Source organism: Prionailurus viverrinus, chromosome E1 (assembly GCF_022837055.1).
Source record: "Prionailurus viverrinus isolate Anna chromosome E1, UM_Priviv_1.0, whole genome shotgun sequence".
Lineage (NCBI taxonomy): Eukaryota > Metazoa > Chordata > Mammalia > Carnivora > Felidae > Prionailurus > Prionailurus viverrinus.
In genome coordinates this window covers 35,599,960-35,617,295 of record NC_062574.1, presented here as the reverse complement: position 1 = coordinate 35,617,295, position 17,336 = coordinate 35,599,960, and the positions used below count along the sequence as shown (strand labels likewise).

The 17,336-nt window shown below is 36.4% G+C and overlaps 1 protein-coding gene across 1 annotated transcript in view; it reads left to right on the top strand.

Annotated features, from left to right (window-relative positions):
* The window catches only part of NSF (N-ethylmaleimide sensitive factor, vesicle fusing ATPase), a 149,827-nt gene that overhangs the window by 74,575 nt on the left and 57,916 nt on the right, over positions 1-17,336 (top strand). Inside the window, exons 9-10 of the mRNA XM_047833305.1 lie at positions 1,286-1,485; positions 16,034-16,199. Of these exons, the coding sequence (XP_047689261.1) occupies positions 1,286-1,485; positions 16,034-16,199 (366 nt within the window). The remainder of the gene's footprint in view (positions 1-1,285; positions 1,486-16,033; positions 16,200-17,336) is intronic.

Genomic DNA, 17,336 nt, shown 5'->3' with positions numbered 1-17,336 from the left:
ACCCAAAGGGTCTTCCTACTCAGAAGTTAAAATTCCCAGTAGAGTTGGTTGTACCTTGTGATAGCTTTTATGGGACTTATTAAATGTATTGTCATATATTTTTTCAAAGAAATTATTTCTTAAGGCTTTCGTTCCAAGTGAGGACAAACACTATGTATATTCCATTTTCAGAAATTTTCTTTTTCACCTATAGTTTTGAGTGTGACACTGAAATCTAATAAATTGTTATTTCACAAAGTGCCTTTTTGGTGTAGTATAAGGAAAAAAACTTGTAAAAAAAGAGTCCTGCACCCTAAGTGTGAAACTGCTGGAAAGGTGGGAATTCCTAGAGCGAGTAAACTGAAACCACAGGTCACTGCAATCTTAGAAGTGGAGTAAATGCTCGTGAAGAGTTGGCTAAAAAAAACCCTGGGGAGTCAAAATCACCAGTCTTGCTCTTTCCCTGTTGTTACTGATACCTTTTCAAGCATATTTAGCAATGCTTGCTTAGAAAAGAATTGAATACTATTCTTTTGAAACTTCGTCTTCATCTTGGTGGCTCTGAGAAAAGTGTGTGCCTCCCTTGGCATTAGTCACATGAAGTAGGACATTCAACTTTACCCACTAAGTGTGTGACATCCGTCTGGATCTTATGGATTGCCTATACCAGTCCAACTCAAAACATGTTTGCCCATTCTTCAAGGGCTTGTATCAACAGGTACACCTATAATTTCTATGACTAAGATACAGTTTCCATAGCCTACTGTGTTATAATAGATTTGTGTTGGGTTAAATTTGCCTAAAAGCAGATCTCTTTTATTCCTTGACTTTAAAGGAGAATGGAAAATAAGTAATAGTTCCTAATTAGGTATTTAGGTCAAAGAGATGTTTTCAGAGTTAAAAGTATTTGTTTTAAATGATAGTTCAAATATACTTTTCTAAAGACTTTTAATTGGCAGCTTTCCCCCTCAAATTTTGGCACTAGTGTAGGAATTGCTTCTGGATTCTCTGTTAAAAAAAAAAAAGAGTTTTAGGGGTGCCTGGCTGGCTCAGCCAGTAGAGTATGCGACTCTAGATCTCCAGGTTGTGAGTTCAGACCCAAGCTGGGCGTGGAGCCTACTTTAAAAAAAAAAAAAAAAGAACTTTAGTTGTTCATTCTTGTTTTGCTCATGGCACTTGGATATTATATGTTAATGGCATGACTATAGTTTTCCTAACATTCATATGAAGAAGAAAGGAAACTCCTTTAGATGTCTCACTTGGATTTTAGGTGGTTAATATAAGACTGTTTTCTTTTGTTTTTTAGGTTGCAAACATGTTAAAGGCATCCTGTTATATGGGCCCCCAGGTTGTGGTAAGACTCTCTTGGCTCGACAGATTGGCAAGATGTTGAATGCAAGGGAGCCCAAAGTGGTCAATGGGCCGGAAATCCTTAACAAATATGTGGGAGAATCCGAGGCTAACATTCGTAAACTCTTTGCTGATGCTGAAGAGGAGCAAAGAAGGGTAATGTTAATATAACTTAGTACAAGTTTGTTATCACTTAATATGATGAATGAAACCCAAAGCTGTGGTGGAAAACTTGTTTCTGTGACCTGTATTTTGAAAAGCATGCAGGTGAAATTTATTTAGTACCAAATTATATCACTGAACCAGGGATTATGGGAGATTTACATGATGGGAGCAAATGCCATTACCCAAATATACACAATACAAAGATAGATGATTGTGTAAGCCAAAGGTTTTGCAAAAACAGATCATGAATTTATTTTCAGGTGTCACTTTTATTCCACATTATTTTCAGAGACTTGAACTCATTTATCCTTTGGAAAAGGGGGAAATTAAATTCACATGACTTGTAGAATTATGTATATGTAAGGTCCATGTGCAGAAAGCAGCTTGTTTACTTACCATTGAGTCACCTCAGTTGTAGAGTGACAGGTGAGAGTTGTTAGGCCTCAAAGGAAAGCTTGATGTGGGTCTTAGGAAAAAAATTAATTAAAAGTTAAATCAGAGTTTACTAATTGTTATGGTTAATTTCATGTCAGTTTGATTGGGCCTCAGGGTGCCCACACATTTGGTTAAACATTATTCTGGGTGTGTTTGTGAGGATATTTCTGTATGAGATTATCATTTGAATTGGTAGACAGACTAAAGCAATTGCCTCCTCTAATATGGGTGGGCCCCATTCAGTCAGTTGGAAGGCCTGACTAGAACAAAAAAGGCTGCTCCTCTGTTGAGTAAGAGGGAATTTCCTACTGCCTGACTGCTTTTATCTGGGCCATCAGTTTTTACCTGCCTTTTGACCCAGACTGAAAACATCAGGCCTTTGGACTAGAACTATACCATTGGCCCTCCTATGACTCCATCTTGTCAACTGAAGATTTTGGGACTTGTCAACCCCCATAATTGAGTTATCCAATTCCTTATAATTAATCTTTCTGTAGATAGATAGATATAGATGTATATTTAGATCTATATAGATCTCTCTCTATATAGCATGTTTATTTCATAGACAGATGTTTAAAACATTGCCATAGGGGCATCTGGCTGGCTCAGTCTGTAGAGCATGTAACTCTTGATCTCAGAGATGTAAGTTTGAGACCCATGTTGGGTGTAGAGATTATTTAAAAATAAAATCTTAAAACATTTTTTTTAATTAAAAACAATGCTATAGGATTTCTGCTTCTGGCAATACAGTAGACTAGGTAACTGAAAACTTTTCTTCTATAAACACCTTCAAATACTGGATAAAATATAACTAAAATTATTTTAAATGTATAATTTATCTCTCAAGAAAGAAAAGGAGATTTCTAGATATTAAAACTCTGAAAATTAGAGTGGTAAAAATATTCATTGCAACTTTTGGTTATGGTAATGTGTGAGTTTGAGTTTTAGCACCCACTAGCAGACAGAGAATGAGTCCTTGAATTAGCTTAAGGTATGGAGTAGGGCCTGAACCTTCAAAGGGGTCGTGCCCTCTATGAAAAGAATGGACTGGAAATTATCTGCTGACCACAACAAAATAACAAAAACATTTAACTATCTGAGTGGGAGCTAAGGAATCTCCAATGGGAATTCTAAAGTATGGATTCTTAACTGATGCTTAGGATTTAAAAACGCACACACACACACATAAACCACCACCACTGATCTATGTGGTCTAGGGCTCCCAAGCTGAGAAATTAACTTAAAAATGAATTCCAGGGGCACCTGGGTGGCTCAATTAGTTAAGTGTCCTGACTCTTGATCTCAGCTCAGGCCTTGATCTCAGGGTTGTGAGTTCAAGCTCTGTGTTGGGCTCCATGCTGGGTGTGAAGCCTACTTAAAAAAAATAAGAATAAAAATGAATCCTGGACTAATGATAACATGGGGTTGTTAGCTATAAGCAGACCCCTGGGGATGTTCCAGCAATCCAGGCCACAAGAGATTCTCATGGGAAAGCCACATCAATAAATGGAAAATGTCATCATCAAAATTTAAAACTCAACAGCTGTATTAAACAAAAGCCAGTAGTTTCAGGGGAAAAGAGAAGTGATAAACAGAAAAATAGATCTAGAGAAATCACCCAGAATGTAGCACAGAGAGACGGAAAATAAGAAAGAGATGTAGAGATAATAGAGTTAAGATGAGAAGTCCCAATAGAAAGGATAGCATAGAGGCAATATTCAAAGATAGAATGGCTGAGAATCTTCTAGAATCGATAAAAGAAAATATTTAGATTGTGATAGCACCATGAGCCCAAATAGAATAAATAAAAATTAATTTATTTCTAGACCCATTGTAGTGAAAGTAGAGAATGCCAAAGAAAAAGAGAAACATCTTAAATGTCAACAAAAGAGAAGTGATGATGACATACAAAAGGATATCCATTTTGTTGACAGCCAACTTCTCAACAGCAGCAAGAGAGGGCAGACAACAGTGGAAGAATACCTTCACAGTTAAGTGAAAATAACTGTCAACTTAAAATTTTATACCCAGCTTAATTCTCATTCAGGAATAAAGATGAAGTGAAGATATTTTTTCAGGCAAAGGCTAATAGAATTAACTAGTTACAGAGGCTTGCTGAAAGAATGTGAAGCAGGATGTAGTTGAGACTGAAGGAAATTGAACGTAGAAGGAAACAGGATACAGGAAATAATGCTGAGCAATGAAATTGGTTGCTAATGTGGATAAAATCTGGAACTTCTGCTTCTCATAGTGGCATATTAGGAAATTTGAATCATGCCTGCCATGAAGACTACCAGAAGAACTCAACAAATATTGAAAAAGTTTTCGCTTAAAGGCATAGAAGAACTTTTAGGATCTAGGGGGAGAACGGAGGCCTAGAATAAAAGGTCCTGGTGTGTACGGTTACCGTTCCTCTGGAGATATTGCCATTTCTGGAAGGATCTGCTGAACAGCTGTGCAGCCCTTTGGACAGGCCAGTGGGAATAAGGGGGCAGGGATTAAAATCCATCATGGCGGCGCCCGGCTGGCTGAATTGGAAGAGCATGTGACTCTTGATCTCAGGCTTGTGAATTCAAGTCCCACATTGGGTTTAGAAACTACTTTTTAAAAATATAAATAAATAAAAAGTTTTTAGCAAAAAATCAATCCATGGCTCATGAAGAGAGGACACTTGATGAACATGCCTCAGTTTGGGTTGGGAACCTGTAGGGCTACACCACAGAAGCAAGAGTTAACCAGAAGTAGACATCCTGTCAAAGCTGCAGATCAGCTTGGAATCACATCTAACTTCTCTAAAATTAAATTGAGAGTTCCTAAATCGCTCATGCTCTCCAGCATCCAGCAGAATTATAGATCCTTCCTAGAAGAAGTTAATACCATGCAAAGTCACAAATTATTTTTATAGCTTGCAAATGAAATGCCTGGTTATAATCAAAAGCAGTCAGATATACAAAGACATAAACCACTTGAAGAAAGAGAAACAAAAGGTGATAGAAATTGGGCCTCCATATATTGGAATTCTCAGATATAGACTTTTAAAATAACTACACTTGCCATGTTCAAAGGGACACAAGATTGAGAATTTTGGCAGAACACTGGAAACTAAAAAACTCAAATGGAGGGGCACCTGGGTGGCTCAGTTGGTTAAGCATCTGACTTTGGCTCAGGTCATGATCTCACAGTTTGTGGATTTGAGCCCCACGTAGGGCTCTGTGATGACAGCTCAGAGGCTGGAGCCTGCTTTAGATTCTGTGTCGTCGTCTCCTCCTCCTCCTCCTTCTTCTTCTTCTTCTTCTTCTTCTTCTTCTTCTTCTTCTTCTTCTCTCTCTCTCTCTCTCTCTCTCTCTCTCTCTCTCTCAAAAAGAAATAAAAACATTAAAAAAATAAAACAGAAATTCTGGTAATGAGATATTCAGCAACTGAAATTAACTCAAGTAGATGGGTTTAAACAGCAGATTAGACACATGTGAAGAGAGAATTAGTGCACTAAAAGATGTTAGACAAAAATAACCAGAAACAAAGGATGGAAGGAATGAAGAGAGATAGAAAATTCCCCGAGGAGGTCTGGTGAGTATATTTAAAGTTCCAGCAAGTCGGGAAAAAGAGGATGGGTCAGAAGCAGTATTTGAAGAGAAAATGGTTTAGAACTTTCTAAAACTGATGAACATTAATTCATAGTTTCCAGGAGTTACATGAACCTCAAGCAAGAGAAATACTAAAGAAGCTTACTCCTATAGATAATCTTTGTTAAAGTGCCAGACAAAAACAGAAAAATCTTAAAAGCAGTTAGAGAAAAAAGAAAGATTATCTTTAACTAAGCAACAGTTAGCTGGTGGCTGTCTTCTCAACACAAATGATGGAAACCAGAAATCGGTTGAATACTACTTTTTAGAAGTTGAAAGAAAATAACTCTTAACTTAGAACTTTATATCCAGTAAATGGATAAATTGGCATGTAAATATACAATGAAGTACTACACAGTAATGAGAAATAGACTATGGCTATGCACAGTTGTGAATCTCACAAATAAATGTTGAGCAAAAAAAACCAGATGAGAAAGAATACATACTCTATGATTCCATTTATATAAAGTTCAATGAAAATATAATGTTTAACAATGCATGCTTACGTGGTAAAGTACAAAGAAAAGCAAGAAGTAATTACCATAAAAAAATCAAATTGCCTATGGGGAAAAATAGGGGACGGATATTGAGGAAGGGCTGTGAGGACATGTTCCCAGGATGCTGGCACTGTTCTGTTTCTTGTTGTTATCTAGATGTTAGTTTTGTGACGGTTCCTTGAAAAATGCATTTATATTTCGTGAACCTTCCCTCTCTGTACCCCATACTTCATAATAAAAAGTTTAAAAGAGGTAAACTTAATAATCACTCACTGTATACAACAACAATAATAATCATCAATATGGGTGGTTTTTAAGGGTAGAACTAAAATATGGAACAAAACATGGGAAGTAGATTAAATATATGTAAGATATTTGTATTATTTGGGAAGAGAATAGCACTATTAATGAACATAAATGTGTATGTGAGATTTGTGTATAACTTTCATGCTTTTCCAAAGCATGAGAAGGAGCTGGGAAAGGAATCAAGAAAACTCAAAAACTTCAGAAGGCCAAGACTCAAAGAAAATTTGAAGATATTGAAAATGTAACTTAAAAAAAGTTTTTCCACTTACATCAACAGTCATAATTATAAGGTACCTGGAATCGAATATTTACAGGAAAATTAAAGAAGAAAACTGTAAACATTTTTGAGAATCTTTTTTTAAGAGCTGATAAATGATAAGATAAAACATGTTTACATGTGAGAATACCGACAATATCATAAAAATGACAGGTCTGTCCTGTCATTTAATTTTTGAATTCATGCTTTCCCAATCAAGTCTAACAGCAATTTTTTAATTTAACAACTTGATTTTTTTTTTTTTTTGGAAGCTCAAGGAGCCATAAAAGTTTTGGAAAATTATGAAGGCTTATTTCAGAAGATATCACAACTTACTAAAATGCTGTAATAATCGAGACATTTATATGTTCTTGCATAAACAGACCGAAGAAACAGAATAGAACACAGAAGAACTTGCTGTATGAAAAATGACATTACAAATCAAAGGGGGAAGAATATTCCATGAATCAGGACGAGATCATTGGCTTTCTGTTTGGATAAAGATAAAATACAATCCCTATCTCACATCATACAGAATTGCAGAATGGATTTGCAAAAAATAAACTAAAACTTGCCAGAGAAAATATTTTTGGAAGAAATAGGCCAGAAGCTTTAAGAATTGAGGCTAGAGAAGAATTTCTTTATTAAGATACAGAAATCAAATCCATTAAGGAAAAAAAATGTTAACTTGGTTACATTAATATAATAAGAAGATTCCATCTGACAAATTACACTAAATACAGATATCTCAAACTGGAGAGGATATTTACAATGCATATAATCGCCAAAGAATTGGCATTTTATATATTACTTCTCTGTAGTAACTCCTGTATAATATGTACAAAAAAGGCAGACATCACAATTAAAAAAAAAAAATGGCAAAGGATATGAACAGGCACTTCTCAGAGAAAGAACCCAACTGAAGATAAGCAAATGAAAATATGCTCAGGAAAATGCATAATATGAGATACGTTTTATAAACAACCTGGCAGAATTTACAGAGACTAATTGCACCAAAAGTTGGTGAAGTTGTGAAGAAACAGGGCCTCATATATGTTATTAGTTGTAGGATGAATTAGAAGAAGATACCAAGTGGGTAATATCTTGCATATGAATTTGGCAACATCGTGAAGATGTGCAACCCCATGACCGATGAGTTTTCCTACAAAACAGCAACCCTAGAGAAACACTGTGGTGCTTGAGCACAAAATGACTTGTACCGGGATGTTGATTGCTGCACTGTTTGTAATGGGGGTTAAAATAGAAGCATCTTGATTCTTCCTTGGTAGCAAATGGGGTATCATATAAACATTAAAATGAATAATAATAGATTTACATGGGTCAATATAAATAATAGAAACACAATAACATCTAATATTTTATTAAATCTAGCTTTGCCAAATCTAACCTGTCATTTCCCTCTTTCTCTTATTTTTATTGACAGTAAAAATAAAATGTTAACGTTGCCTTCTTAAACCTTTTAAACCTTTTAATGCTCCTAGTCTGCTTGTTGAGTGCTTAATTGTTTCACTGACACAAGGTGGTTTTCTCCCCTGCTGTTCTGTGTCCCATTAAGCACTTGTTCATGTGTTCAAGTCTCTGGCCTTTTAAGGCACATTGGTTCTAGAAGGCATGGGTCCTGGTGGATTGGTACAAGTCCAATAACTGATCTTAACTCCTCAGATAGTGCCAGAACCAATTCAGTTTTACCATTCATCCCTAATACTACAGTATTTTCTGTTTCAAAAATCTTTTTAATACCAAGTATACCAAGAAGAATCATCACCACCATTTACTATCTGGGTTGAAAGAATTCCTTTTTAAAAATTATTTTTGGGGCACCTGGTGGCTCAGTTGAGTGTCTGACTCAGGTCATGATCTCATGGTTCATGAGTTTGAGTCCCACATCAGGCTCACTGCTGTCAGTGCACAGCCCACTTCAGATCATCTGCCCCCCGCCCCTCCCCCGTTCATGCTCTGTGAAAAAATAAATACAACATTAAAAAAAAATAAATTATTTTTAAGGTATTTTACAAATAATTTACAGATGTAAGAATATAAGGGAGTGAAAGACTATTAAATATTTAATAAGAACTTAAATACAGCAAACCAAGTTTTTATTCCATATTTTCCTGGGTTTGAAGATACACGTGTGTGTGTGTGTGTGTGTGTGTGTGTGTGTGTGTGTGTATCCATCTATCCAAATGGGCAGGAGCCCCTGAGTGTGACTAACTGTTCATCAGTTGTCACGCATGAACTTCTACAGACTGATTCTGTTTTATTTTTAAAATTTTTTTTTCAACGTTTATTTATTTTTTGGGACAGAGAGAGACAGAGCATGAACGGGGGAGGGGCAGAGAGAGAGGGAGACACAGAATCGGAAACAGGCTCCAGGCTCTGAGCCATCAGCCCAGAGCCTGACTCGGGGCTCGAACTCAGGGACTGCGAGATCGTGACCTGGCTGAAGTCGGACGCTTAACTGACTGCGCCACCCAGGCGCCCCCTGATTCTGTTTTAAATACACCTCTAACAGAGTCTAGCTTATCATAACTTCTGGTTTTTCTTATACTCGCATTGGCAAGACACAGTACTTAAGAAATTTTTTTAAAAGTCTTCATTTTGTTGAAGAGAGGATGGCCACCAGGTGCTCCATAGTTGCAAAACATTTTCATTTTGAAACTTGTATACACCTTTTAGATTGGTCAATCAGATTTTTAATGTCTGTATCACCTGTTTCTTCTCATTATCTCTCTATAATACCTGTCTTCAGCATCTGTCTATTTGAAACCATATCAAGGAAATTGCGATGCTCAGATGAAATAAAAGATGAAAGAATACTGTCATGTGTCCTTTTAGAAAAATGAGATGGTCTAGTTTTTTGTCACAAAATATTGCACTGTGAAGATTTTTGTTTAATAAGTAACTAGATGAAAATGCCTTTTTTTTTTGGTCCTTAGAAATATTCACTCATTCTTGAGTTTGAGAAAACTTATGCAGGATAACATCTGAGGGAACAGACTCTGAGATTTTACTTATAATGATGATTTTCACCATCTTCATTAGGTGCCGCTAATCACTCTGCGTTAATCTTTGGATTCACTTAATAAATATGAAATAGCTTCCTCTGTCCGTTTTCTTTTCTTTGCCGTTATGGCCAGAGAATTAAAAAAAAAAAAAAATGTGAATTCTCCACTGTGTTCAGTTAAAGCTAAAACCAGGCAACAAAGATGGAGGATGTTGTCTCCAGATTTCTTTTCTACCTTCTTGAAAGATGTGGTGTACTTGGGGCAACACAGTAAGAAAGCTGAAGGGTGATGTCATGGGGTTTTGATTTCCACCGTTGCATTATCCCTCTGAGCACTTCCATCATTCTTCCATTTTCTTATTCTTTTAATCTTTTTTAAGATAGTTAGGAATAATTGATGAGTAATGATGACATAATTTCTAGAATGTTGAACTAGCATAATATATCTTAGATTTATAAAAAGGTCCAGTGGATTCATGGTAATTGCAAGATAGAATGAATTTTATTCTATGTATTCTGTTTTTAAAAATGTATTTTCCATTTTGTTCTGTGAAAGACTTCTAATAAAAAGTCATGAAATACCAATATTTATAAACATTTGAAACTATTCAACAAAAAACTTGAAAACAGAAATTTTATCTAAAGCACCCTGATGGTGTACTGAATGTTAAACACTAGGTGCAGGTGAGTCAAAACGTCCTGTAAAGAAGCATTTTGTAAAATCTGTTGTGACAGTTTCCACATGGCTATAGGTATCTTTGGTGCTGTTCTAAAACTTGCAGACAGTTTAAATATGACACTGTTAATGATAAAACTGAATTGACAAAGAATTTCTAGGTAGATATTAATCTAGCCAGCTTTTTCAGTTACACCTTTTCTCAATTCTTATATCCAGAAAGGGCTTGGTATACTCAGCTAATGACCCCATGAAGGGTAGGTGTGTGTTACATAATAAGGAAAGGCATCACCTCTATGATTCTGGACAGTCCAGGCTGACGGAGATGAACACTTACATATAGGTCAAACTAGTTAAATATAGAACAGCCGTTATCAAAGGCAGTTGCCAGGGGCGCGACAGCATCAGCTTTGTTTCTATGGCGGAAGACTTTGCAGATGGTAAGAACAGAGCTAGAGGCCAGTGAACTAAAAAGGATTTAAACTCTTTGGTAAAGGGCTTATTGATGAGTCAGCTGTAATCTGTGAATATTAATCTTGACATCTTCCTTACCTGACTCCTAATTTATTGCAAGAAGAACTTACCTTTATTTAAGTAACACACCTGTAAAAATTGATGTGGTTGTACTGACTAGGTTGGGGAAGGCACTTGATGACAGGTCACAAGATTAGTAAGGTTGTGAAAAGGTCAGAATTAATACTGAATTATGTTTAAGACAGATTGCTCCTATGATCCTACAGTGTTCCTATTGTCTCTGGCTTCCCATCCACACAGATGACTTTTGAGGTTGGACTGAGAAGGAAGTCATGATTCCAGTGGCAACATAAGGCACACTGATAGCAAAATTCATACTTTTTTTTTAGCAGCTTTTTGTTTCATGATAAATTGGCAGGCAACCTTGAATAAAAATGTCTTACGAAATAGTGTAGAATCTCAGTTTTTTAGTGGCAAACTGCAGTGACCTTGTTTTGCACCAAATATGGCAAGAATACCCTATCATACAGAAGTGTTTGGTAAAGCTGAGGGTATAGTTCCAATTCCTGATTCTCAGTCATTTCTGCAGTTAGAAAGATAATCATTTTTGGTGTTGAATTTTTTTTTTTTAGGCAACAGGCTATCACTTATCATCAGACATCTGTTCGGTAAATATGACTATATTGAGAAAATAAGTTAAATTTTTTTTCAGATTTGAATTTAGTTTTTAAATTTTTTTTTTTTCAACGTTTATTTATTTTTTGGGACAGAGAGAGACAGAGCATGAACGGGGGAGGGGCAGAGAGAGAGGGAGACACAGAATCGGAAACAGGCTCCAGGCTCTGAGCCATCAGCCCAGAGCCTGACGCGGGGCTCGAACTCCCGGACCGCGAGATCGTGACCTGGCTGAAGTCGGACGCTTAACCGACTGCGCCACCCAGGCGCCCCTGAATTTAGTTTTTAAAACATTGGTGGAAAGAGAACAATCTTAAGTAGTGTTTAGGAAAAAAAAAAACTAGTTAAATTTTGGAAACCTTGATGAACTTAAGACTATCATCTTGCATAGAATTGCAATAAAGAGTGAACAATATTCCAAATATGCATAGTGAAGTATAAGTATTATAAGATACTTTATTTTTAAAAATTTATTATTATTAAGTAAAATTGACTTTTCTAGTATTCAGTTTTATGAGTTTTAACACATGTATAGTTTCATGTAACCATCACCAAAGTCTAGATATGGAACATTTATCATCACCCCCCCACCCCTACTCAAATTCCCTCATGCTGTCTCCTTATGGTCACTCGCCCTTTGCTAATAACTCCTGGATACTAATAATCTGTTCTCCATCCCTAGAAGTTTTGTCTTTTCGAGAATGTCATATAAATGGGATCGTAGTATGTAACCTTTGAGACTGGCTTTCACTTGGCATATTGCCTTTGAAATACATCCAAGTTGTTGCATGTATCAGACATCTCCTTTTATTGTTGAGTAAAATTCCATTGTATGGATGTACTATAGTTTGTTTATCCATTCACCCACTTAAGGGCATTTGGGTTTCCAGTCTGGGGCAATTATGAGGAGAGCTGCTGTATACCAAGGAGTGGAATTTCTGGATCATAGAGTATTTTATCTATTTGTGATTTTAAAAAATACTTTACATATTCAGGTTTGTTTTAGACCTAGTCTAATTTCAGCTTTGGAACTGTTTTTCTTTTCCTACTTCTGATGTAACATTTCATCTTTCATCTTTGTGATGTTTTCCTGATTCTCTTTTTCTTCAGGTTGCCTTTACTGTAGACATCATATGGTATTGCAGCCCAGAACCTTCTTGCTTTTATATTTCTCCAGTTTGATTATATGATTCATCTTCTTACAGAATCTAGTTTGCCACTAGATTCTTCTCTACTGCTTGTAGATGACTTTCAGATCTATCTTTCTCTCTTTTGTCTAGTTGCATGTATCTTTTTTTTTCTAGAGGTCATGGTCATTTCTTTATATATATATATATATATATATATATATATATATACATACACACACACACATATATATATATAAAATGTTTGTTTGTTTTATTTATTTATCTATCTATCTATCTATCTATCTATCTATCTATCTATCTATCTTGAGGGGGGAGAGGGGCAGAAAGAGAGGGAAAGAATCCCAAGCACACTCTGCACTGTCAGTGCAAAGTCCTACGCTGAGCTCGAACCCACAAACCGTGAGATCATGACCTGAGCTGAAGTCAAGAATTGGATGCTCAACCAACTGAGCCATCTGAGCCATCCAGATGCCCCTGGAGGACATTTCTAATTAGATGTTCTGTTGACACTTTAATATTATCATAGTAGAAACTTTAAAAAAAATTTCTTTTGCGTCTTTTCATTCTGCATCTTTCTTATCCTAACTACAAGGTATTTCTTATCTTTGTTGTCACTTCCCCCTTCCACATGCAGGCAATAATCAAATCTAGAGGGGCGCCTGGGTGGCGCAGTCGGTTGGGCGTCCGACTTCAGCCAGGTCACGATCTCACGGTCCGTGAGTTTGAGCCCCGCGTCGGGCTCTGTGCTGACGGCTCAGAGCCTGGAGCCTGTTTCGGATTCTGTGTCTCCCTCTCTCTCTGCCCCTCCCCCGTTCATGCTCTGTCTCTCTCTGTCCCAAAAATAAATAAATGTTGAAAAAAAAAAATTAAAAAAAAAAAAATCAAATCTAGGACTTTGTTTTTTTATTTTATTTTATTTTATATTTATTTTTCTGATTTTTTTTAGAGATAGAGGGCGCACATGATCGAGGGGCAGAGAGAGAGAGAATCCCATGAGGGACAGAGAGAAAGAGAGGGAAGAGTAGAACTTTGCTTTTTTAGTCATCACCACTTCCATTACCAAAATAAACTTACAGATTCTGTTTACCTTATTTATGTACCATTGTTTCTCGCTGACCTAACTGCAGTCTTATTATTATGAAGTAAAATTGACCTTTATCTTCTGCAGTTTCTTTGTCTGCATATGGTATAGTTGTATTTATAGCTATGTGAAAGGGCTGAAGATACTATCTGGACTGAAAAAAGGGTTACAAACTACTTACATAGCACCAGATTAATAATAGGAGTTATTTCCAGCTAGTTGAATTTTGGATGATTGTGATTTCTTTACATTTTTTAGTATTTTTCCACATTTCCTATAATCATGTATTTTGCAAATAGAAACAAAAATAACAGTTTTAAATACTTTTCTTGTGTTAATTTTTTTTTATTTTTTAAAATTTACATCCAAATTAGTTAGCATATAGTGCAACAATGATATCAGGAGTAGATTCCTTAGTGCCCCTTACCCATTTAGCCCATCCCCCCTCCCACTACCCCTCCAGCAACCCTCAGTTTGTTCTCCATATTTATGAGTCTCTTCTGTTTTGTCCCTCTCCCTGTTTTTAGATTATTTTTGTTTCCCTTCCCTTATGTTCATCTGTTTTGTCTCTTAAAGTCCTCACACGAGTGAAGTCATATGATATTTATCTTTCTGTGACTAATTTCACTTAGCATAATACCCTCCAGTTCCATCCACGTAGTTGCAAATGGCAAGATTTCATTCTTTTTGATTGCTGAGTAATACTCCATTGTATATATATATCACCTCTTCTTTATCCATTCTTCCATCGATGGACATTTGGGCTTTTTCCATACTTTGGCTGTTGTTGATAGTGCTGCTATAAACATGGGGCTGCATGTGTCCCTTCAAAACAGCACACCTATATCCTGTGGATAAATGCCTAGTAGTGCAATTGCTGGGTCGTAGGGTAGTTCTATTTTTAGTTTTTTGAGGAACCTCCATACTGTTTTCCAGAGTGGCTGCCCCAGCTTGCATTCCCATTTTTAAAAATTTTTTAATGTTTGTTTATTTTTGAGAGAGAGACAGAGACAGAGCGTGAGCAGGGGAGGGGCAGAGAGAGAGGGAGGCACGGAATCCGAAGCAGGCTCCGACTCCAATCATGACTGAGCCAAAGTCAGATGCTCAACCCACTGAGCCACCCAGGCGCCCTAAATAGTTTTCAAAGAATAGTTAGTATTCAAGAAAATACAAGATTCAGTGAGCTCCCAATTTTTTAACTAAAATAAATTTAAAATATAAAAATAAATCTAGAGAATGTTAACAGCATTTATCTTTAGGTATTATATAGTATATATCATAGGTATGATAGGACATAGTTTATTTTTAACTTATTTCTATTTGTTTTACAACTTCTGCTCAGTTAGTATCTAATGCTTTTATAATGAAGTAAATATTAAAAATATTTTATCCTTTTTAGAGGGTTAATGAATACCAACCATATCTAATCCTGAATCACATGTACCCATCATTTATATTAACCATATGTAAGTCAAGTTTTCACATATTCTGTTAATCTCTGATGGGTTATTTTTGTTGTTTTTGTTGTTTAAAAAAAAAGAAAAGAAAATGTATAGAGTATACTTCCTTCTTTGGTTCCTAATGGGAGACTTAAATACTTGACTATAAATTGTTAGAAGGTCCATGTTAACTTAACCTAGTGAATTATTAGCATTTGGAAGTATTTGCATCTGTTAAAGGTTCACAGTACATAAAATTATTTTCTTGTAATAATGACTCTATATTCAATAAACTCAAACAGACATCACTATGCAGAAGAAACAGCACCCCCTTGACTATACCTTCTATAAACTGTGTCTCTGTTCTCACTTTACTGTTAGGAAGAAGTAATCTGTTTTCATGTGATGTAACAGAATGTGAATCGTGCTCACTTCCTTCCCTCATCTGCCCCCTTTCCAGGTGGCCTCCGAGTGGAGCTGCTGTTCACAGCCATATAGTGTGACAAACATTAAACCTGCTGCAGCTGGGATAGTTCTCTCACCAAAACCCAGGGAAAATGGGAGGGAGTTGCCCTGCACTGACTTAAGACATGGATCTGATAATTATGAATTCTTCTTTCAAATAGTGAGAGAAGAAATGTGTGTCATTGAACAGGTTGTTATTTGGTGGGCTGTTCACATTCATCAGCAAATAATGTGTATTTTTGTTTTATGGCTATTAAATATGAGGTTCTGGAATGCCTTTGAGAGCACAGCAGCCATGATTGATTATACTTTCTGTATCTGTTAGTCAAAATGCAGCAAAATCAATCTGTGGAAGATTTGTTTTGCTTTTTTTAAATTAGTTTGTTTAATAATATATTCAAGTTATGACCTTTAATATAATTTCTTCCCTTTCTAGCTTGGTGCTAACAGTGGCTTGCACATAATCATCTTTGATGAAATTGATGCCATCTGCAAGCAGAGAGGGAGCATGGCTGGTAGCACAGGAGTTCATGACACTGTCGTCAACCAGTTGCTGTCCAAAATTGATGGGGTAGAGCAGCTGAACAACATCTTAGTCATTGGTATGTTTGCTTTAAAAAAACAAAAGTTCTGTGATTTCAAAAACGTGAGATAAATAGGTTCTGAATTAAGATCTGAGCAGGTTGTAATTACACTGTACTGCCCATGTTTCCAAATTAGAATCAAGTGATATTGAAGAATTTGACTGTTTTAATGTCTAGCCTTAATAGGACAAATAAAAGATGGGTTTTAGTGACTCATGGGTGTATGCTTACAGCTCAAAGGTGAAAAAGACAGCAGAGTGTAATGCAGTGGTTTTCAAATTGCATCCTGTAGGCCTCCAGGGGCCCCAGAGGTGCCTCAGGGTCTGTGAGTGAGCTTCAGATCATGTATCCCAGTGGTAACTTCTTTTAATTGCTTCATGTACTCAGATTCTTCTTCTCCTTCTTCTTCTCCTTCTTCTTCTCCTTCTTCTTCTCCTTCTCCTCCTCCTCCTCCTCCTCCTCCTCCTCCTCCTCCTTCTTCCTTCTTTCTTTCTTGCTTCTTCTTTTTTTTGAAATGTTTTTATTTATTTTTGAGAGAGGGAGACAGACCGAGCATGAGCTGGGGAGGGGTAGAGACAGAGGGAGGCACAGAATCCGAAGCAGGCTCCAGGCCCCGAGCTGTCAGCACAGAGCCCAAACGTGGGGCTCGAACTCACGAACCGCGAGATCACGACCTGAGCTGAAGTCAGACGCTTAACCACCTGAGCCACCCAGATGCCCCTGTACTGAGATTCTTCTTAAGGTGACTTTAGAAACAAAACAAAACAAAACTTCTGCTGCTTAGGAAGGTTGAAAACCATTGGCCTACGGAAAAGGAGAGGGACGTTGAGGTTGGACAGATTACATTCACATACATTGCCCCTCTCTCACTTTGAAAGGCTACTTATCCTCTCTGAACCTTACATTCCCTTTTTAAATATTTGAAGTTTTCATTACATTTATATTTCATTGGCAGTGGAGTGAAATACCAAAGCAGAGTCTTCAGGTATTTTCATTAGAACAGATCAAGAACAAATCATATTTTTATTTGAGAATAATTGACTTTCTATTTGATGTTTATAAAATGTCTTAGCTTGTTTGAGAAATCATTATTCTTACATATACTGAAGGGACATTTTATCTTATTTTTGAACTTTGTTGTTTTGTTTTAAAATT